General features: G+C 35.0%; 2 protein-coding genes across 3 annotated transcripts in view; one reads left to right on the top strand and one right to left on the bottom strand.

The window, feature by feature from the left end:
- The window catches only part of LOC111056057 (polycystic kidney disease protein 1-like 2), a 127,479-nt gene that overhangs the window by 57,467 nt on the left and 45,957 nt on the right, over nucleotides 1-24,055 (bottom strand). The gene's annotated exons all lie outside the window — the stretch shown is intronic.
- Nucleotides 511-4,104, top strand: LOC120352373. 2 transcript variants are annotated; one of them, XM_039432584.1, is made up of 2 exons: nucleotides 511-1,229; nucleotides 2,802-4,104. In XM_039432584.1, the coding sequence occupies exons 1-2, from the start codon at nucleotides 546-548 to the stop codon at nucleotides 3,153-3,155; spliced, it is 1,038 nt and encodes a 345-aa protein (XP_039288518.1). In that variant the 5' UTR covers nucleotides 511-545; the 3' UTR covers nucleotides 3,156-4,104. The 2 variants fall into 2 exon arrangements, with proteins under 2 accessions (XP_039288518.1, XP_039288517.1); XM_039432583.1 differs by having other exon boundaries at nucleotides 511-1,282; nucleotides 2,855-4,104.

Below are 24,055 nucleotides of genomic sequence, written 5' to 3'. Positions count from 1 at the left end.
TTTTTATCAACATTTTTCAAAATATTTGCAGGGTTAATTCTTAATAGACTCAACTGCTGGGTGGAGGAAGATAAAATCTTGAACGAGTTTCAGGCTGGCTTTCGTAAGGGGTACTCGACCATTGATAATATATTCGCCCTAACATCCATCATTAGTCTGCGGCTGGCTGAAAAAAAGGGGTAGGACTATATTGCTTTTTTGTGGATTACTCTGCCGCGTTCGACTCAATTGATAGGAATGCACTATTTTATAAGCTTAGTCTCTTAGGTCTCTCAACAAGGACATTGAATATTTTGAGGGCATTGAATGAAGGCACAACTTCTAGTGTATGGTGTACTGCCAATGGGGGTCTCTCCCAACGTTTTGAAACGAAGTCAGGCTTGAGGCAAGGTTGTTTGTTGAGCCCGTTGCTTTTTTCCCTATTTATGAATGACTTACATGATGAATTAGGGGGAGGATAAATAATAGGTGGTAAGAGGATTAGGGTTTTATTGTATGCCGATGACATAGCTTTGATTTCGGACTCGCCAGTGGGACTCCAGTACATGATAAACAATTTAGAGCGTTACTGTGGAAGGTGTAATTTAAGAGCTAATTTAGATAAGTCAAAAGTAATGGTTTTCAGGAACGGGGGAAAAATGGCTAGGAGCGAGAAATGGACATATAAAAATGAGCAGATAGAGTGTGTCAACAGGTATAAATATCTGGGGGTAGTTCTAACTCCAACCTTGAATTTTGAAGCTCAAGTGAGTGATAAATTAGACAAGGCAAAATTAGCATTGAATGTGGCATGGAAAGGTATTTTAAATAGTAGTAGTGTAGATTTTTCAGCCAAATGTAAGTTGTTCAAAGCTTGTGCAAGGGCGATCTTGTGTTACGGAGCACAGGTGTGGGGTTTTAGACAATATGATAGTGTAGAAAAGTTGCAGCGCCTTTTCATCAAGAAGATTTTTGCACTTCCAATAAATACACCGAATTATATGTTGTTTATTGAAACTCAACTAACACCTCTATTCGAATATTGCCTTAGACTCCATTACAATTATATTCTAAGAGTTATGAAAATGAAAGATGAAAGGCTCCCTAAATTCCTGGCTCAACAAGTTATTCAAAAGAAATGTTTCTGGTTCAAAGAGTGGAAGAAATTAAGTAATCAAATTGGTATAAATTATGAGTACGAAGTTAATTGGGATGACTCATTTAAAAGAATAATCACAGGTTTGAACAAGATGCATAGGGAAATTTTTTTGCGGGATGCTCAAGATGGGCGTTTCCACACATGGTACAAAACTCTCAATTTGGAACTGGGTGACAAAAATTATAATTATGAAATGTGGGTCATGAGGTGGATACTTAAAGCAAGGGGTGAACTGATCCATTTAAACTACAAGCCATGGGTTGCTGATGGGAATTATGTTTGCTCCATGTGTAATCTGAAAGAAATTGAGGATATTTATCATTTCATAGCTCGATGTCCTTGTTTAAGAGAATGGAGAAGAAAATGGTTTGGAATTGGGGAGCTATCAAGGGATGATTTCGTTTCTTTTATGAATGGAAGAGATTGGGTAGGGTTGGCCTCCTAAAAACTGTAGAGATGCCTGGCGTTATAGGCGATTACTTACACAGGAGTTCAACTGGTAACTTAGTATAATAAATTGAAACTTATTTATTGAATCTGAGTTGGGTAGAAGTATCGTGTTATAATATAATACAATATAGGTTATTCGAATATTCTCAGGAGGACATCATAGGAAGACGAAATGAAAGGGAATATTAATTCTATGTTATGATTTCCCAACTGCTGACAGTTATTATCATAATATAAAAAGTATAGCTTTCTTTTTATGAAATTAATGGATTTTGTTTAGAATGTAGGTTACTATTAAAACTAATTTATGGAATATTCACTTTATTGAATTCAACATTACTGATTTATTTTGTTTCTAAGGTTGTTTTTTCTGTTTTTGTTTCACTATTTAAAAGAACATTCTGCATAGCTTTGATTTATGTAATAATAGTATTATTGGGTTTTACCGACTTTCCGGCTGACGATTGTTTAATCAAGCCGTATAAATGTGTGTTTTCTCATTCATTGTATGTTGCAAATTTGAAGATTAAAGCATTATTTCTATTCTATTCTATTCTAACTTGTGTGCTGAAAGAAAAAGATCTGGGAGGAATGAGAAAATGAGAACAATAATAATAAAAATTAGTTTTATGAAACGGTGGCTGTTGAGAGGGGAGGGTACATCACAAGATGTTTGTACTCATTTCAACTGGTTTTATTTCAGTAAAAATCAGCTGGAAGTTTCAAGTGAGAATGCTATAGTGAGGTCCACGTTATAATGGCAGTGTAGGAAGATAGGAGAAAAGGGTTGCCAGATCTCAGCCTTGCCACCCAAACAGCTGATACAGGTTTATCTGATGAATTTAACTGTTCATTATTGTTGAAAATAGTTAATCATATTTTATTTGTAATAAAGAAAGTGTTGATAGCAACACCATTGCAAATCACACACTGCCATTAAAACGTGGACCTCACTATAGTGCGTGAATGCTGATTGCATTTGTGAGAATGCGCGCGCAACAGTCTAGAATGAGAGAGATTGATGAGAAGAGAGTCGACTGTGCGTGTGACGTATGACACTGTGACGTCTGTAAAGCGATGGTCCATCTCCGCATAGACTATCTCTCTCTTCACTAGCTGCACTCTGCTAACTCATGCTTTCGCCTATGGTACATCTGTACATAGCGAAAATTGGGATGACTCATTTAAAAGAATAATCACAGGTTTGAACAAGATGCATAGGGAAATTTTTTTGCGGGATGCTCAAGATGGGCGTTTCCACACATGGTACAAAACTCTCAATTTGGAACTGGGTGACAAAAATTATAATTATGAAATGTGGGTCATGAGGTGGATACTTAAAGCAAGGGGTGAACTGATCCATTTAAACTACAAGCCATGGGTTGCTGATGGGAATTATGTTTGCTCCATGTGTAATCTGAAAGAAATTGAGGATATTTATCATTTCATAGCTCGATGTCCTTGTTTAAGAGAATGGAGAAGAAAATGGTTTGGAATTGGGGAGCTATCAAGGGATGATTTCGTTTCTTTTATGAATGGAAGAGATTGGGTAGGGTTGGCCTCCTAAAAACTGTAGAGATGCCTGGCGTTATAGGCGATTACTTACACAGGAGTTCAACTGGTAACTTAGTATAATAAATTGAAACTTATTTATTGAATCTGAGTTGGGTAGAAGTATCGTGTTATAATATAATACAATATAGGTTATTCGAATATTCTCAGGAGGACATCATAGGAAGACGAAATGAAAGGGAATATTAATTCTATGTTATGATTTCCCAACTGCTGACAGTTATTATCATAATATAAAAAGTATAGCTTTCTTTTTATGAAATTAATGGATTTTGTTTAGAATGTAGGTTACTATTAAAACTAATTTATGGAATATTCACTTTATTGAATTCAACATTACTGATTTATTTTGTTTCTAAGGTTGTTTTTTCTGTTTTTGTTTCACTATTTAAAAGAACATTCTGCATAGCTTTGATTTATGTAATAATAGTATTATTGGGTTTTACCGACTTTCCGGCTGACGATTGTTTAATCAAGCCGTATAAATGTGTGTTTTCTCATTCATTGTATGTTGCAAATTTGAAGATTAAAGCATTATTTCTATTCTATTCTAACTTGTGTGCTGAAAGAAAAAGATCTGGGAGGAATGAGAAAATGAGAACAATAATAATAAAAATTAGTTTTATGAAACGGTGGCTGTTGAGAGGGGAGGGTACATCACAAGATGTTTGTACTCATTTCAACTGGTTTTATTTCAGTAAAAATCAGCTGGAAGTTTCAAGTGGGAATGCGAGTGCGTGAATGCTGATTGCATTTGTGAGAATGCGCGCGCAACAGTCTAGAATGAGAGAGATTGATGAGAAGGGAGTCGACTGTGCGTGTGACGTATGACACTGTGACGTCATCGATGGTCCATCTCCGCATAGACTATCTCTCTCTTCACTAGCTGCACTGTGCTAACTCATGCTTTCGCCTATGGTACATCTGTACATAGCGGGCGATCTGCGCATACTACACCGGTGTAGTATGCGGAGATCGCCCGCTATGTACAGATGTACCATAGGCGAAAGCATGAGTTAGCACAGTGCAGCTAGTGAAGAGAGAGATAGTCTATGCGGAGATGGACCATCGATGACGTCACAGTGTCATACGTCACACGCACAGTCGACTCCCTTCTCATCAATCTCTCTCATTCTAGACTGTTGCGCGCGCATTCTCACAAATGCAATCAGCATTCACGCACTCGCATTCCCACTTGAAACTTCCAGCTGATTTTTACTGAAAGAAAACCAGTTTTCGCTATGTACAGATGTACCATAGGCGAAAGCATGAGTTAGCAGAGTGCAGCTAGTGAAGAGAGAGATAGTCTATGCGGAGATGGACCATCGCTTTACAGACGTCACAGTGTCATACGTCACACGCACAGTCGACTCTCTTCTCATCAATCTCTCTCATTCTAGACTGTTGCGCGCGCATTCTCACAAATGCAATCAGCATTCACGCACTATAGTGAGGTCCACGTTTTAATGGCAGTGTGTGATTTGCAATGGTGTTGCTATCAACACTTTCTTTATTACAAATAAAATATGATTAACTATTTTCAACAATAATGAACAGTTAAATTCATCAGATAAACCTGTATCAGCTGTTTGGGTGGCAAGGCTGAGATCTGGCAACCCTTTTCTCCTATCTTCCTACACTGCCATTATAACGTGGACCTCACTATAGCATTCTCACTTGAAACTTCCAGCTGATTTTTACTGAAAGAAAACCAGTTTTCGCTATGTACAGATGTACCATAGGCGAAAGCATGAGTTAGCAGAGTGCAGCTAGTGAAGAGAGAGATAGTCTATGCGGAGATGGACCATCGCTTTACAGACGTCACAGTGTCATACGTCACACGCACAGTCGACTCTCTTCTCATCAATCTCTCTCATTCTAGACTGTTGCGCGCGCATTCTCACAAATGCAATCAGCATTCACGCACTATAGTGAGGTCCACGTTTTAATGGCAGTGTGTGATTTGCAATGGTGTTGCTATCAACACTTTCTTTATTACAAATAAAATATGATTAACTATTTTCAACAATAATGAACAGTTAAATTCATCAGATAAACCTGTATCAGCTGTTTGGGTGGCAAGGCTGAGATCTGGCAACCCTTTTCTCCTATCTTCCTACACTGCCATTATAACGTGGACCTCACTATAGCATTCTCACTTGAAACTTCCAGCTGATTTTTACTGAAATAAAACCAGTTGAAATGAGTACAAACATCTTGTGATGTACCCTCCCCTCTCAACAGCCACCGTTTCATAAAACTAATTTTTATTATTATTGTTCTCATTTTCTCATTCCTCCCAGATCTTTTTCTTTCAGCACACAAGTTAGAATAGAATAGAATAGAAATAATGCTTTAATCTTCAAATTTGCAACATACAATGAATGAGAAAACACACATTTATACGGCTTGATTAAACAATCGTCAGCCGGAAAGTCGGTAAAACCCAATAATACTATTATTACATAAATCAAAGCTATGCAGAATGTTCTTTTAAATAGTGAAACAAAAACAGAAAAAACAACCTTAGAAACAAAATAAATCAGTAATGTTGAATTCAATAAAGTGAATATTCCATAAATTAGTTTTAATAGTAACCTACATTCTAAACAAAATCCATTAATTTCATAAAAAGAAAGCTATACTTTTTATATTATGATAATAACTGTCAGCAGTTGGGAAATCATAACATAGAATTAATATTCCCTTTCATTTCGTCTTCCTATGATGTCCTCCTGAGAATATTCGAATAACCTATATTGTATTATATTATAACACGATACTTCTACCCAACTCAGATTCAATAAATAAGTTTCAATTTATTATACTAAGTTACCAGTTGAACTCCTGTGTAAGTAATCGCCTATAACGCCAGGCATCTCTACAGTTTTTAGGAGGCCAACCCTACCCAATCTCTTCCATTCATAAAAGAAACGAAATCATCCCTTGATAGCTCCCCAATTCCAAACCATTTTCTTCTCCATTCTCTTAAACAAGGACATCGAGCTATGAAATGATAAATATCCTCAATTTCTTTCAGATTACACATGGAGCAAACATAATTCCCATCAGCAACCCATGGCTTGTAGTTTAAATGGATCAGTTCACCCCTTGCTTTAAGTATCCACCTCATGACCCACATTTCATAATTATAATTTTTGTCACCCAGTTCCAAATTGAGAGTTTTGTACCATGTGTGGAAACGCCCATCTTGAGCATCCCGCAAAAAAATTTCCCTATGCATCTTGTTCAAACCTGTGATTATTCTTTTAAATGAGTCATCCCAATTAACTTCGTACTCATAATTTATACCAATTTGATTACTTAATTTCTTCCACTCTTTGAACCAGAAACATTTCTTTTGAATAACTTGTTGAGCCAGGAATTTAGGGAGCCTTTCATCTTTCATTTTCATAACTCTTAGAATATAATTGTAATGGAGTCTAAGGCAATATTCGAATAGAGGTGTTAGTTGAGTTTCAATAAACAACATATAATTCGGTGTATTTATTGGAAGTGCAAAAATCTTCTTGATGAAAAGGCGCTGCAACTTTTCTACACTATCATATTGTCTAAAACCCCACACCTGTGCTCCGTAACACAAGATCGCCCTTGCACAAGCTTTGAACAACTTACATTTGGCTGAAAAATCTACACTACTACTATTTAAAATACCTTTCCATGCCACATTCAATGCTAATTTTGCCTTGTCTAATTTATCACTCACTTGAGCTTCAAAATTCAAGGTTGGAGTTAGAACTACCCCCAGATATTTATACCTGTTGACACACTCTATCTGCTCATTTTTATATGTCCATTTCTCGCTCCTAGCCATTTTTCCCCCGTTCCTGAAAACCATTACTTTTGACTTATCTAAATTAGCTCTTAAATTACACCTTCCACAGTAACGCTCTAAATTGTTTATCATGTACTGGAGTCCCACTGGCGAGTCCGAAATCAAAGCTATGTCATCGGCATACAATAAAACCCTAATCCTCTTACCACCTATTATTTATCCTCCCCCTAATTCATCATGTAAGTCATTCATAAATAGGGAAAAAAGCAACGGGCTCAACAAACAACCTTGCCTCAAGCCTGACTTCGTTTCAAAACGTTGGGAGAGACCCCCATTGGCAGTACACCATACACTAGAAGTTGTGCCTTCATTCAATGCCCTCAAAATATTCAATGTCCTTGTTGAGAGACCTAAGAGACTAAGCTTATAAAATAGTGCATTCCTATCAATTGAGTCGAACGCGGCAGAGTAATCCACAAAAAAGCAATATAGTCCTACCCCTTTTTTTCAGCCAGCCGCAGACTAATGATGGATGTTAGGGCGAATATATTATCAATGGTCGAGTACCCCTTACGAAAGCCAGCCTGAAACTCGTTCAAGATTTTATCTTCCTCCACCCAGCAGTTGAGTCTATTAAGAATTAACCCTGCAAATATTTTGAAAAATGTTGATAAAAACTAATGCCTCTGAAATTAGCTACTACATCGCACTCACCCTTCTTGAAAAGGGGAAAAAATATTGACGACTTAAAGCTATGTGGGACTCTACCTGATGTAAATATAGAATTGTAGACATTCAGCAATTTGTTTAGAAAGTTATCAGGTGCATTTTTATAATACTCGAATGGGATCTGATCTTCACCAGGCGCTTTATTATTTTTTACTAATTTTAAAACTCTACTCAGCTCTTCCCTACTAAAATCTCTATCTAATCTGTTGTCAACTATGTAAGGTTCAGCATAGAAATGAGGTAAAGCTAACATTTCGGGATTCAAGATGTGTTGGAAATAGTTTACCCAGTCTTGAGGAGTTATGGCGTTATTTACAATATTATTCCTTAATTTAAATTTATTCAGTGCTTGCCAAAAGTCCCTAGAGTTTTGTGCGGCAGAAATTGAATTTATTAGAGTCTTCTCATAGCTTTTACGTTTCTCGTAACATATTTTTTTAAATTTATTTCTCTCATATAAGTACAATTTTCTAGTGCAATCATTATCGATACGGTGATACAAATTTAAAAGAGATAAAACCTTGCTTCTGGCTTTCCAACACTCATTATCAAACCAAGCTTGCTTTCGTTCAAAACTAATTGAACTTTGACCGTTTCCTAGAGCAAGACCCACTTCTCGAATACATTCTGTGAGAGTTTGGCTTGCCTGATCGACATCATCACTTAATACTACATTATTAACTCTACTAGCTATCTTATCTTTATATTTTTCTCCGATAACTTTATTCCAAGCCAATTTCGGCAGTAACGGTAAACATTGATACTTATCAACTGTTTTCTTACCTACATTCAATACAACTTCGATAGGCAAATGGTCAGAAAAAGCCTGAGGAACTACTTTAAAATCAGCTACATAATTTAAATAATCTAAATTAATAGCTGCAATATCATTTACAGAATTGCCCATTGCTCCAACAAACGTCATTTCTCCTTCTAGATCGCCCTCCATTCTTCCATTTAATATAATAAATCCCAATTCTGTACACATATCTAAGTATCTACGCCCCCTACTGTTAACTATAGTATCTTTTGAATTTCTTCCACTACTTAACCCACTATACACAGTCCGACCTACATAACTAGACATTTTCTGTTCTTTACCGATTCGAACGTTTTTATCTCCTATCACTAGAAATCCCTCATCTGAGTTTTGCAGCAATACATTGTTCATCTCTTGAAAATCTCTTTCCCAGTTATTACAGTTGATATACAGGCAATACATTTAGGAAAACAGAATTATCTAATTTTATAACAATCGCTTTCATATATTATCAATATTTTTAAAATTCAACTTATCTCTGAAATCTGAGGTTTTATTAATACCTAGTAACATACCCCCACTAGCACGACCAAACTGAGAGCTTTTTTGCGCATAACACCAGATCGGTGGGGAAGGGTTGTAGGTAACCAGGTCACTTGCCGCCCCCAGGGAAAGGGTATTCCAGAAAAATTTAATAGAAATCGATGGAACAAAACTTCAGCTATCATGTGATACCACTTTCAATTTTGGGCTCAATAATCACGCCGTCAGCGGGGTGGAAGGGTTGTAGGTAACCAGGTCACTTGCCGCCCCTTCAGGGAAGGTGTTTTTCAAAAAAATGTGAAACTAGGTATGAAGGTATGAAGAAACTCGTCAAAAATATGATACAGTACCAAGTTCTGAAAAGCTAAAATATCATTGAATAATCATTTTTTAAGAAAAATAAAATGAAAACTTGAAAATCAGTTTAATGTCCAGGTCAGAAGGTTGGATATTATTCAATTCTGATTATGATCTAACATAAAATTGGTGAAATTCTTATAACTATGTTAGTTTTGAATAGATTGATTTGAAACTCCATGGGTGTGTTAATTGTATGAAGGGAAACGTTCATGATTTTTTGTAGAATTTCCCTACGTTCCCTTCTCCGTCCCAAACCAAAAAAACATGGTAGTTCTGATGCTACATGCGAGAAAATTCAAAAGTCGCGCTATTCTGAGCTTCCTCTTTGCTTCGCGGCAAGGAACAGGATTGGATTAAATCACCCGCGGAACAACACTATTGGTCTACTCAGAAGCGCGACTTTTGAATCCTCTCTCATATACCATCAGAACTACCATAATATGTTTTCGGTTTAGGAGTGAGGATGGAACATAGGAAAATTCTACAAAAAATCATGAACGATTCCCTTCATACTATTAACACACACATGAAGTTTCAAATCAATCTTTCAAAACTAACAAAGTCATAAGAACTTCTCCAATTTGTTGTTAGTTTATAATCAAAATTGAATAATAACCAACTTTCCGACCTGGACATTATTTTAACTAATTTTTGAGTTCTCATTTCATTTATGTTAAAAAAAAAGATTATCAAATTATATTTTAGCTTTTCTGAGCTTGTGATCATATTTCATATTTTTGACGAGTTTCTTCATACCTATTAACACAATCAGGTATCTGATATGATACATGAAAGATTATTATATCTTATATGATATAATCTTATATGATACAGTTCTTGAGTAATTATCATTCATTCTGTATACTCTTGTATATTTTTGTCATTGAGTTGAACTCTTTCCCACTTCGGTCTTCGTTCAGAGTGGGTCTCGAACTCCCACACTCTATACGGTATTTTGCCCGGCGCCAATCAATTACAATGAATTGATAAAATAATTACTTTACTTATTTTTCACTCACTGAACTAATAATAGTATAGAAGAAAAGATAAAAAGAGATAGATCAGGGTCGTGTGTAAGGGAATGTACGAAGTGAAAGGCAAAACAAAGGTTAATTATGAATTTATTATTGAACTTTAAATTTATATGAATTTATAAAAAATTGATCAAAAATATAGTAATGATTAGATATAAATACAAGATGCTTAAGTTTTTGAAAGTACAACAGTTCAAGTTTAATTTTAAACAACGAAATTTAACAAACAGTTCTTATTACTTTTATCAGGTCACTTGAAAAATAAGATATAAAATCAAAGTATTGAACAACTCCAGTTAAAAATATGATTATAGTCAAAAATAAGAGAATTGATAAATTTTAAAGAATGAATATGATTGGGGAGCCTTGCTCTAATAAACTATTATTCGTGCTTAGAAGAAAATTTCAACTGTAAGCTTCAAGAAATTAATTAAGATTGTGTCTTTAGATATGAATTTAAAAAGAAGTAATAATTAAGTTTGCTCTTTACTATAAAATTTGATATACTTATTTGGGCTTTTTAGGGTGGGGTGGTGTGGATTTGAAATGAGAAAAATTGAAAATTCTAAATACAATCTTTACCTGGCTCAGTCAATTCCCTATAGGATAATTGAAGTCTGAGACCAAAAACTCACTCCTACACTGAACACTGTCCAAAATCCAAGAGACTCACAGCAACTAACAGCAACTGACAGCCACTAACTGCAACTCAAATGCCACTAACTTGCAACTAACTGCCACTCACTGCCACTCAAATGCCACTAACTTGCAACTAACTGCCACTCACTGCCACTAACTTGCAAGGCATGGTCTGCCTGTTTATATACTAGAACCACGATTTTCCACCCCTCATCACCCTTCGCCCTCTAGCTCCGCCTACCCTCAAACTCACCAGCTAATATTCTGCTTACAAAATGGATTCAAATATCAATTTGAATTCACTATAATGTTTATTATGTTAAATCATTTTAAACTATGGCTCCCCTTCATTATTAAAACAAATGATATCATATATTTTATCAATATTTAAACTCTGAAGTTTGGATACTGACAATTGAATGCATTGATTTGATTAATACAGTAGGCTAATCAATCTTATAAATCTAATATAGCAAATACTTCAATAATAAATACATGAAATGAACAAAATACAATGTCATACAGTACATCATTACAATTGAGTTGAATAAATCAAATTAATAAGATACCAATCAATTACTACTTAATTAATTAAGCAGGTTTCTCATACTCATTGTTAACATGTTTCAATCAAATATACCTAATTTATTCTATTTACAAATTTGTCCTTAGCCTATGAATTCGGATTCAACTAACTTAATTAGCTTATAATAATTATTGAATTATAATTTATTGTACAACATTATTTGTTGAATACTTTATACATATAGCCTAATTTACTTCATGACCTAATTTATAAATACATTTACTCATATATCATGTTTATCGTTTTATGTGATCACCATTCAAATAACTGATCATCAAATAATTGCCTCAATAATATTCATATGCTGACCACGTGGTAAAATTGTAGCATATGCTAACCACGTGGTTACATTGAAAACTACATAACTATATCTACTTCTCTCCTAACTATATATCTATATCACTATTCACAATCTTCATTCACCTGCCATCAACTTATGCTATAGATATATACAAGGGTTGACACAAAGCACAGTGGGCCATGTGGTTTCTATTGTAAACGTGTCTGTGACTGACGTTAGGAATGCTGTTAGCAAATTTCTAGGAAAGAATGATTTTGTCTCAAACTATTTTCAAAAGAATAATGCCCCAGCGTCTGTCTAGGTAAGCTATTCAAATGCATTCTCAATAGTTTTGAGAAACGGTTCTTCTTATTATTCTAGCTCTTCGAGCGTTCATATTCCTAAATACAATATGTTCAGAGCACGTGTTGCAACAAATAACATATATCTACAATTTTTAAATTTTAGGAGAGCACATGGTCGCCATTTGTGGCTCAGAGTATACACCTAACTGGATGAATACTTCTTGTACAAATCAATTCGTATTCCGTATAATTCAATAATATTCTAGTAATTTGAATTAGAATAAAATATTATATGAGGAACTGTCATAAGGCTGTTGGAGAATGTTTATTATAGAATGTAGTAACAGTTTGTAGTATTCAACGTTTTAATTCAAGTTCAGTATACATTCTTGTGCATATCATTTATCATTGTCATATACTGTACGATAGGTATCGATTGAAACTTGGAATAAATTTTAATATTAGGCGGTGTATTTAAAAAAAATAATAGGCGATGTTTGGCAAAGATGAATTATTCCAAACAATATTGTGATTGTGTTGTCGAAATGCAATAAACCTTAGCTGCAATAAACTTGTAGATCTGGGAATTTTTTTATTCTCTAACTAGTCTATCAACCTCCTGCACACGTTATTCAGCTGTAGGTCGGTCAGAATAAATAAAATTTAAACGACCGCCATTGTGTTTTATGAATTCGAAAAATTGTCATAATTTATTCTTTTGTAGCTCTATCTAGTCACAAATCATTGTGCAAAGTTCCTATTCCTATTAGAAAACAAATTGTAAGTTAAAATAACAAAATGGCAGGTGTTAGAGTAACTGAGGACTTTCGGACAGTTTGAAAATTAAATAGAAAAATATGTTTTGTACCTAGGAACAATTCCCTAGAATATTGGTAGGAAGCTCGGAAACACTCTGTATATTGGCTTTGAACATCTATTGATCTGCACTCTGATAATCATAAAAATTCAACTCGTCAATCAGGCCATAATGAAACATGTTCATTGGACTTGAAAATTATAGTGGCGACGTAGATGAATTCAGTTGGCCCTTTAGAGGCGCACTAAGAAATCTTTTGGCGATATTTCAACTCTAAGGGTGGTTTTAAGGGTTCAAAGTTCGTCTTTTAGCATGTATATTCTTGTTATTCCAATATCTTAAAATTATAATTGAAATGTCCATGCCATATGTTAATATAGAACTATAATCTAGAGAGAGTACCTCTTCGAACACAGTTGTTCTGGTAACTAAATTAAAAATTTTGTCAGGTTGGCATTAAGTAATAACGCCAAAGATACGCTTAAAATTGGAGTTTTCTCAGCTTTTCTGCGTTTCCTCACCTTTTTCAATAATTGATGGAAATATATTTAAAAAATTCAGTACACAGGTTTAGCTGAGGTTGAAGAATTTTGTTCGCCAAAGATACGCCGATATAGTAACAGGTGTTTTCCGAGATCAATATCGATTGTCTGATTATTCAGAAACAATTATTGTTGTTTTGCATTAGGATTCTCTAGAAAATAATAAGTGATCAGAGAATCGACAGTCTTTAAAAAGTTGAATGAATATAAGTTTTGCGTAACCTTATCCGAGATAATGAAAACCGAGTTGAAAGTAATCAATTTATTATAAATATCGTTAAAATAAAGATAGTCATTAAAATGTGATAAGCATCCTCAAATTCTTCTACAACTTTGTCACACTCCATTCTCCCCCTTCGCAAGGACGTTGCAAGGGGGTCTTGGTCTGGACCCACCTCCCGAAATTCATATTTTCATTAAATTTCAAAAAATAAAGATGTTTTGAATCTTTCAAAAATGTTGAGCAGATGTTGCGTTTTATCAGCGTTTTCGAGAATACAGATGTTTAAAATTAATATAGAAGTACAGTTAGGGCAGATCAACTTTGTCTTTGAAAGGATTCGAAATTTCATTAGAGATAGGCCTACGCCCGAAAATAAGGGTTTCAGCGGTTTTCCAGCCTTCTTCTGTGTTTCCTCAGCTGCTGCTTGATGATACGCCTATTTCCTAAGCATTTGGAATGAGCTTTTCCTAGTTTTTCAGTAACTACTGAACTTGAAAAAGTTTAAAATCGATACACGGGTTCAGCTTAAGTGCTGTATTGAAGGGTTTTTCCCCAGTGTTTCATTGCATTTTTCTAGATTTTTCAAGTACATTGGAACTCAAAGAAGTTGGATGGAATTAATGTTTTGAAACTACTTCTCTACTTATCATTTATTTCTATGTCAAATTTCAAAGTACTAGACTGAAATACACAAATCCTTTTAAAGTATCATATAATGTATATGTTACGTTTTCGTATAACGTACTATGTCTCTACATGGGAATTAATATTTTTAACAATCTTCATTAGAATAGACAAAGATATTTGCAACTCTAAGGTACTTTGATGTAATTGAGCAGTAATTGCGTTGAACTTGAAAGTCTCTATAATATATTAAATATTTGAAGGGAGAATGTGGAATGTAAATGGAGGCGAGTGAAGCGAACCGACTCTTTTTGTGTGTCATACCTCTTTCTTTAAACAAGCAATATTTCTTTTTTCAATACTTCCAAATATATCATGATGCCATAATGTGAGCATAGTGTAATAAATTGTATTTGTAGAAAAATTAATGGATTCTCCAAACATATTGGATTGCAATTGCCAATATGGCTAGTCCCATATTGATACGCGACGCGGCGGGACACGAGTCTGCTAGATGAGATAATATTATTTTTATGATCATAATATTGTAATTTTCACAATGAGACAGAGGTTCATTATAAATCAAATATGAGACAAAGCTTCATTATAAAAAATGAACATTATAATTTTATGATGTTAACTCATAGGGCCTATAGCAGACTGGGATTACATCATGTCACGTCGCGTGTCGTCGCAATATGTGACCAGCCTAGAAGTTAGGTTTCAAATCTTGTGTTTTTATAAAGTTTATAAATTGATAAGTGTATAACTTTAACCAGGTTTCAGAAATCTACAACCCCTCTTTCTATAGGTGCGTACAGACTTACGCGCCACAAACACGCGTATTTCGCTTTTCATCAGCTCTATATCTTCTGCATTTGTACAGAAACAGTAAAATACAGATATAATAGGCATAATATTAGCTGATGAAAAGAGAAATACGCGTGTTCGTGGCGCATAAGCCTGTACGCACCTTCACAATGAACAGTTCTCACTCTTGAATGTTCCCCTGTCAAGAATAACTTATGCTGCATACCTGAGATTAACTGATATATGTATGATGTAGCTCACCTTAATATAATATAGCCATGAATTATAAAATCTGATTCACAAATAAGGTCCATATTGTTCTTACGTGACTGTGTTTTTGATATAAATTGTATTTGGTGAATACCAACCTATGTAGGTAATCATTAGCCTAATTATTGAATATTTAATATTTCACTTCTGGCCCCTCCCACAGCAATACATAAATCCTGGCTATGTCTTCAACCCTCAACTGACAATAAGAGTAAAGAAAAAGAAAAAATAGAATTGAATCGTTTTCAACTGTTGCAATTATTTCACAGAAACTTGAATTTATATTGTTTTATTTTTTCCAATAAAAAAATTTCATTTTTATGTTACAAAGACTGAAAGCTCAGAAGCTTAGGAGTGGATAATATCGTACAGGACGACTGTTCTGGAGACTTTTTTAATATACGATTTTTCTGGCGATTTGAGCCCTGAATAATTTGTACTGCAAACTAAAATATTATAATTGATATTATTGATTCACAGCCAAGTATAGATATTCAGTTGTAATAAACCAGTGTGTACGGTTAGTGGTTTTGGGTACGAATTAAAATGGCTGGTGCATTGAAAAAGGAGCTTAATGTGGATTATTCATGATATTAGATTATGGTGATGAGTACAGTAGTAAACGTTTTATTTGTTCTTATTACCATTTTTCATAATGGTGGTTATTCATAATAATAGTTTGATTATCTGTTTCCCAAAACTGTCTAGTCCTCAGTGAACCTATACACAGTACTACTAAATTTCAAAATGTTCTGCTCATTGATTTTCGAAAAAAGCTTAGAAAACGTAGAAATAGTGACAATCACTGAACACTAATGAATGATCAGTTTTCAGGAATAACCATTTTCAACTACAATATGGGAGAAAATATTTTGATGGGAATTCCCCTACATAATCCAGATGCATTGGAATCCTGGTGATAGTTTGTTCATAATATACTGAAAATATGTATTGATCTCTAATGAATTTTCTACAAGCTCAGTTTTTACCAAATAAATTTTTCAAATTGAAGATCTTGTAAAGTTAATACAATCAGAATCCCGTGAAAACTGTGCTATACAAAATTCATAGTTTATAATAACATTTTTCCAAATTTTGGACGCATTTTTGAATGCGTTTTATTGAAAAGACTATGCTTGTACAAAGTTAAAGCTTCACAACATATTCTGACAACGTGAAGTTTGAAGTTTCTTTTCAATTTTTCTAAAATATTTCGACACCTGTGCACTACAAGTTCACAGAGAGTTAGGAAGCCTGTACCTTTGGTGTTATTTTGTAGCATCAATATATTCAATATAAAGCATGATAATATCATTCTAGAACGATGTTTAAAAATGCATATAGAACATTGATAAACAGAAAATAGACGATAAATAAATGAATGAATTTATTTCTAGTTAAAAAATATCATAACATCCAGTAGAAATTAATTCATTAAGAAAGATATAGTAATTGTAATTCTATAATATTATAAAGTATAGATTTGGCTTACACACATATGGGATGGGAAATTCGCGAATGAGGCATTCGCGTGAGAACTACTCAACTGATTCACTTGAAATTTTGTACGATGATTCTTGATTTACTGAGGAAGATTATATTTTATGCCTACCTACAAATTTGTTAATCAATGAGTAATAAAAACAAATTTATTTATTCTGTGATACAAAGAGGATGAAAGAGCCAATCGAATCGTTTTATTATTGATTGTCAATATTTACAATTGAATATGTTCAATATCAAAACCTAAATTCAATCTGAACCACTATTCAGTGCTTTAAAAATACCCTTGCGGAGTATGGTTTAACTGCTGGTATTATTTATATTTATGATTATAATTATTCTATGAGTCTAGTTCAAGCAGCATAATTATTCAAGGTTTATTGGTGATAATAAACTGGACTTCTGTATATGGCACAAAAAAACTGAAATCCATTCGAAGACAAAAATTTAGATTCTATCATTTTAGATTATTTTGGATTATATTTATTATGTATTCCAACGCTGGTGAACAGTGAGTAAATAAAATAACTGTTGTAGCTTATAATATTGTTTACTTATTATTAAATAGTATAATAATATATAAAAATAATATTGTTTAATTATTATTCTAGAAGAATCGCAAAGCGTAGATTTGTAGAGAGAAGAATAAAAAGAATTTGATTTATGTAGGTACTGAAATTCCAATTTCCAATACAGTTTATCAATATAGATGTAATAACGACATGATAGTCATTATTCAATAACATTCCTAATTAGCCAGATATAATCGATTATATCTGTATAATCAGTATTTACTCACTGTTCACCAGCGTTGGAACACATAATAAATATAAGCTCTTGTTCTATAATGAAAGTTGTTCTATAAAAAAAATTATTTATTTATGTCAAGTGAATAGTAAGGGAGAGTAGGTGAACAAGAGTGTGAGAGAGAAGTACTGTATAGACATGTGTGCTTGTGTGAGAAAGAAGGAATGTATAGGATTGATTGAAAGATACATTGACAGAGCATCAGGTACGCGCGCGCGCGCGCGGAATTATTATTTTTTCCTTATAATATTACTATTGTGTAAGGTGTTCTATGAGAGAGAACGAGGGAGAGTGAATGTCGAGAGAGAATGATTGTACTGAGCGAGCGGTGGGAGGGGAGCACGTGTGTGAGAAAGAGGGAATGTATATGATTGAAAGGAAGAAACTTTGACAGAGCAGAGTCTTCTATGAGAGAGAATGAGTGAGAGTGAGGTTTGAGCATGGTGTCGAGAGAGAAAAAAGGTATCGAGCAAGCGGGGGGAGCGGAGTTGTGGGGAGAGAAATACCCTTCAATGACGTCATAGTTTCGATAGGATAGGTGTGACGTCATTTACGCGTGACTTCATTCATGGGCGTTCTGTACATAGTGGGCGATCTCCGCATACGACACCGGCTGTGAGTGGAAGTAGTACGCATGTGCGCGCTCGCGTCCGTACGTTCGCGTCGCCTGCCGCGGTCGGTCACCTCGCGAAAAACCAACTGGCGAGAAAAAACTGCTGAGCCGTCGTAATAGTTATATTAATCAGAATAATGAATGGAAAGGAATGGAAACTAGTTAAACCTTCGACTTTCTTAATTCCAGAATTTGAAGAAGTTGAAGATAATAGCTGCAATTCATCACCACCACCATCAATCACCATGAATGAAGGAGATACATCACCAGAAAAATTCATTCAACCAGACCAGCTTAAAACTCCGGCAGAGCAAATACTATATAATGCATGGAAGGAAGCTGACAATAGGATGCGAGTAGCAGAAAGTAAAAACAACATGTTTGAAAAAAAACTGGAAGAACTTCAAATCAAGCTGTGTCAGTTAGAGAGCGCTAATTTCAACTCGGCCCCTGCAGCTTCCAATAATTTGAAAGTTGTAGAGAGTGGTAAGTCGGATCAACACCAATCAACAACAATTAAGAAAAATCAACCAAAAGGTGGAAAATCTGATAATGTTAAAAATGCATCACGTAGTACTAGTTACTGTACAGATGAGGAGGAACTTGCCAAGGAGACGGAGTGGGTGAGAGTGAAAAATGGGAGATCTAAGAAGAGGAAGCTGAATACTTCACTTTCGCCTCCATCACAAGAAAAATCACCTCCACTCTATTCAAGAAATAAGCGAAATGCTTCTTCAAATAAAGAGAATAAATCGAAAGATGACACTGGACATGAACAGTTTTCCACCAACAATCAACAGTCAAATAAAATTTTGAAACCACCACCCATCATATTATACAATATTAAAAATTATCAAGTTATCTATAAGATTCTGAATGAAAAAATGGAGAAAAATTCTTACAAGGTGACTCTACTGAATAATGATAGTCTAAAACTCAATGTTAACACAGAAGAGAATTACAGATTAGCTACGGCAGTGCTGAACGAAGAAAATATGAATTGGTCTTCGTTTGAAAACAAACAAACTAGACCTATTAGAGTAATTGTTAAGAAATTGCATAGCACTTGCGATCCAGGTGATATAAAGGAAGAACTTCAAGAGAAAGGATTTAAAATTCTGGATGTTGTAAACATACTGCAGTGGAAGACTAAAGAACCACTTCCAATTTTCATGCTCACTTTTGATAATTCAGAGAATATAAATAAAATTTATGAAATCCATGCAATCATGGGCATGAAAATTGAGGTTGTGCCAATTAAGAAGCCGAAATTCCTACCCCAATGCAAAAATTGCCAAGCCTGGGGGCATACTAAAAATTATTGTAGGAAAGATCCCAGGTGTGTGAAATGTGCCGGTCCCCACCTTACCACCAGTTGTACAAAGCCAAAAGAAGAAAAAGCAAAGTGCTACAATTGTGGAATGGAACATCCAGCTAATTATAGAGGGTGTCTAGTGGCACAAGAACTGCAAGCACTTCGGAATAAGAAGAAACAACCAAAACCCAATGAGGGAAATAAAACTACTGTGCCTCAAAGGGTATTAAGAGATGCTCGAGTTATTGAGAATCAGTCTTATTCGGATAGAGTAAAACAAGTCCCAGTTAACAAAATGAATGAGAAAACCCAACTTATATCGCAGAGCTTAGGTGAAGATTTAGGATTGAATATAGCCTCTCAACTCCAATTAATTCTTGAAAAGCTAGTTAGGCAGGAGCAATTCAATAAAACAATTCTTTCTAGACTAGAAAAACTAGAAAATACTACAGTGAAAGAAAGCACTTACAAGAAATATGGAAGGTAGATTTAGAATAATGACATGGAACGCCAACGGTCTATTACAGCATAAAGATGATCTATTGGCAATTCTAATTGAACAAAAAATTGATGTTTGCCTAATTTCAGAAACACATTTCACAAAGCAATCATATTTGAAAATGAGAGGTTACAAAATATATCATGCAGTACATCCCCAGAACAGTGCTCGTGGAGGAAGTGCGGTGATGGTTAAAGAAGAATTAATTCATCATGAGTATAAGAAAATAGAATTGCAAGAGTTCCAGTCGATTTCTGTAAAAGTGAAACTTACATGCCATTCGAGTGGAATGATAACGATCGCAGCTGTCTACTGCCCTCCTCGATTCAGCTTAAAGAAACCAGATTACTGTGATTTTTTAAGAAATTTCACAGGAAAATTCATCATCGGTGGAGACTTCAACTCGAAGAATACTAGATGGGGCTCGAGACTAACCACAACCAAAGGGAAGGAGTTACAACTGGCCGTTGATGAATACAACTGCGAAGTACATTCGACAAGGAAGCCAACTTACTGGCCAACAGATAGAGCTAAGATCCCAGACCTGTTAGACTTCTTCATCACAAAGTACATATCACCCAACACTATAGAGGTTGAGGAAGAATTTGATCTTAACTCCGATCATTCACCAATTGTCCTTACAATCCATAGCTCTGCTGTGAAAAAACCCGGAGCACCACAACTAATAAATAAATATACAGACATAGAATCATTAAAGCACATGATAGAAAATAAAATTGATTTAGACACATCTCTACAAACGATTGAAGAGCTGGAAAATGAAGTACAAGAGTTTGTAACGAGCATTCAACAATCTGCATGGGAAAACACTCCCCCACTTCAGAGTAAAATTAAAGGTAATTGCTACCCCCAAGTAGTAAGAGAGCTGATAGCAGAAAGAAGAAGAACTAGAAGAATCTGGCAAACGACAAGAGATCCAAGAAGTAAAATAGAACTGAATAGAACACAGAACTTGAGAGGAGCAATACATGAAATAAAACAGCAAGAGATTAACACTTACCTGGAGGAACTAAGTAATGAGGCCAGTACCAACTACTCACTATGGAGAGCGACAAAGAAAGTAAAGAGACCAGTGGAACAAGTGTCACCAATAAGAAAAGAAGATGGAACATGGGCTCACAGCAGTAAGGAAAAAGTGGTTTTGTTTGCAAACCATCTTGAGAAAACATTTACTCCTCATGATGATAGAGTGCTCAATGATGGAATAAATGTAATCATACAGCCAAGACTTTTGGATAATATCCCTCCAACATCGCCAAGAGAAGTTAAAAAAGAAATAAATAATATGGCAAAGAAGAAATCACCCGGATATGACCTCATAACAGGAGAAATACTTCAACATCTTCCTAGAAAAGCAATTGTGAAATTGAGTCATATTTTCAATGCAGCTTTCCGTTTAAAGTACGTGCCAAGTTTATGGAAAGTAGCCGAAGTTATAATGCTACCTAAGCCCGGAAAGTCACTAAATGAAGTAACCTCTTATAGACCAATATCACTCTTACCGGTACTATCAAAACTTTTTGAAAGATTACTGTTGGCAAGATTAAAACCAATTCTACAGGATAAACAACTTATACCTTCTCACCAGTTTGGATTCCGTAGTAAACATTCAACAATTGATCAAGTACACAGACTAACAGATGTAATAGAAAGATGCCTTGAGGAGAAAAAGGTATGTTCTACTGTCTTCTTGGATATTGCCCAAGCTTTCGACAAGGTTTGGCATGAAGGCTTGTGCCATAAATTAGAACAAGTCCTACCCGCAGCATATAGCCAATTATTGAAGTCCTACCTGGACGAGAGATATTTCAGAGTGAAGCTGGATGATGAATATTCTACACTAAGGCAAATTAAAGCTGGTGTACCCCAAGGAAGTGTGCTAGGACCAGTTTTGTATACACTGTACACTAGTGACATTCCAAAGCCAGCAGGAGTCACTATAGCTACATTTGCAGATGATACTGCTATTCTCTCAGTCGCAGAAGATATTGAGGAATCTACAGAAAAGTTACAAAGAGCAGTTAATGAAGTAAACACATGGACAAATCATTGGCTAATTAAACTAAATGATACCAAGTCTGTACATGTGAATTTTACTAATAAAAGAATTCAATATATTCCAGTATATATAAATGAGAAAGTCATTCCACATGCTAATACTGCCAAATATTTGGGTATGACGCTGGATGTCAAGCTCAAATGGAAAGCTCACGTCAAGAAGAAAAGGGAAGAACTAGGAATTAAATTCAAAAAGATGTATTGGTTGCTGGGAAGAGGATCCAGGCTGTCCATATACAACAAGATTCTTCTATATAAACAGCTACTGAAACCAGTATGGACTTATGGCATTCAACTTTGGGGCTGTACTAAACCATCCAATGTACAAATTATCCAACGATTTCAAAATGAGGTACTAAGAAATATTGTTGACGCTCCTTGGTACATCAGAAATGCTGATCTTCATCGCGACCTTCAATTGGAGACAGTCACGAAAGTTATTGAGCACTTTGCGGCCAAGCATGAAGAGAGACTCCACCAGCACGACAATATAGAGGCAATCCAGCTGCTTGATGTTGATAGTCTGGTCAGGAGGCTCAAAAGAACAAAACCGCATGAGTTAGTGAAGTGAAATTTGTGTTGTGAATTGATGGCTTGAAGCTGGTGTTAGTGATAGTGAAATCTTCATCCCTTCAAACCAAACAAATTATTATTGGCCTACTAACTTGATTGTATGAAACTATTTTATAGGATACAAACTAGACTAAGTAATTGTAGTCAAAAACTAGACAAACTGAATCATAGGATAAGGTTTGAAAAAGTCCATTTAGTAAAATTAGGATAAAATAAATAGCTTATTAGTCTCAGACTAGGTGCTAATTTTTAAATAAAAAAAAAAAAAATCAGCGTACAACACAGTCTTACTATTGAGTGAGAGAGGGAGATCATTAATCATAATCACAAATAAGAGAGGTCCCAAAATTGATCCTTGGGGGACACCATACTTCACTCTGGCAAGATCTGATTTATTATTGCCGACACATACAACCTGTTTGCGTTCACTAAGGTAGGACCTAAAGAGACTGAGACTCTTCCCAGTGATTCCATAAAATGCCAATTTATCCTGCAGGATATTGTGTTCCACGCAGTCAAATGCTTTGCTCAGGTCACAGAATGCGGCCTGAGCAAAACACTTACTCTCAAATGATACAATCACAAATTTTATCAGGGAATCAAAGGCGTCAGTGGTAGATCTTCCCTTCACAAAACCAAATTGATGTTCTGATAACACTCTAATATTTATCAAATATTCGTATACCTGTATGTACATGACAATCTCTAGCACTTTTGAAAACACAGGCACTATCTGAATAGGTCTGAAGCTAGACGGTTCTTCTTTAGAACCTTTCTTATAAACCGGAACGACCTTGGACACTTTTAACACATTAGGAAAAATACCTTTTGAAATGCAGATGTTTATACATCGAGTCAGTGCTGGTACCACTGCACCTGCAATACTTTTAAGAAGGCAACTGGATAGGCCATAGAAATCCTCGCTTTTAGATGGCTTTAGATTATGAACCACTCTAGAGATAACTTCTTGACTGACCTCATGAAAACTAAAAGTGGCATTATGCTCTTTATCAACACTTCCATTTAGCATTTCGATGACTGATATGGATGGCTTCACTATCTTTTCATGAACATCATCAACCGACTGTATGAAATATTCATTCAAGATATTTGGCATTGGAGTAGTGAAATCTTGAACACTATTACTTGAAGATATCGTTTTGATTATTTGCCATGCTTTCCTGTAAC

Source organism: Nilaparvata lugens, chromosome 7 (genome assembly GCF_014356525.2).
Source record: "Nilaparvata lugens isolate BPH chromosome 7, ASM1435652v1, whole genome shotgun sequence".
In the NCBI taxonomy this organism is placed as follows: Eukaryota; Metazoa; Arthropoda; class Insecta; order Hemiptera; family Delphacidae; genus Nilaparvata; species Nilaparvata lugens.
Note: the sequence above shows the minus strand (reverse complement) of the source record. Positions and strands in the feature narration are given on the sequence as shown.

What these genes read in the sequence shown, in the direction of transcription:
- LOC120352373 (XM_039432584.1), top strand. Translation starts at nt 546, where the DNA reads ATGATAAACAATTTAGAGCGTTACTGTGGAAGGTGTAATTTAAGAGCT. An exon ending in TAATCACAGGTTTGAACAAG is followed by an intron (nt 1,230 to 2,801) that starts ATGCATAGGGAA and finishes GGTTTGAACAAG; the next exon opens with ATGCATAGGGAAATTTTTTT.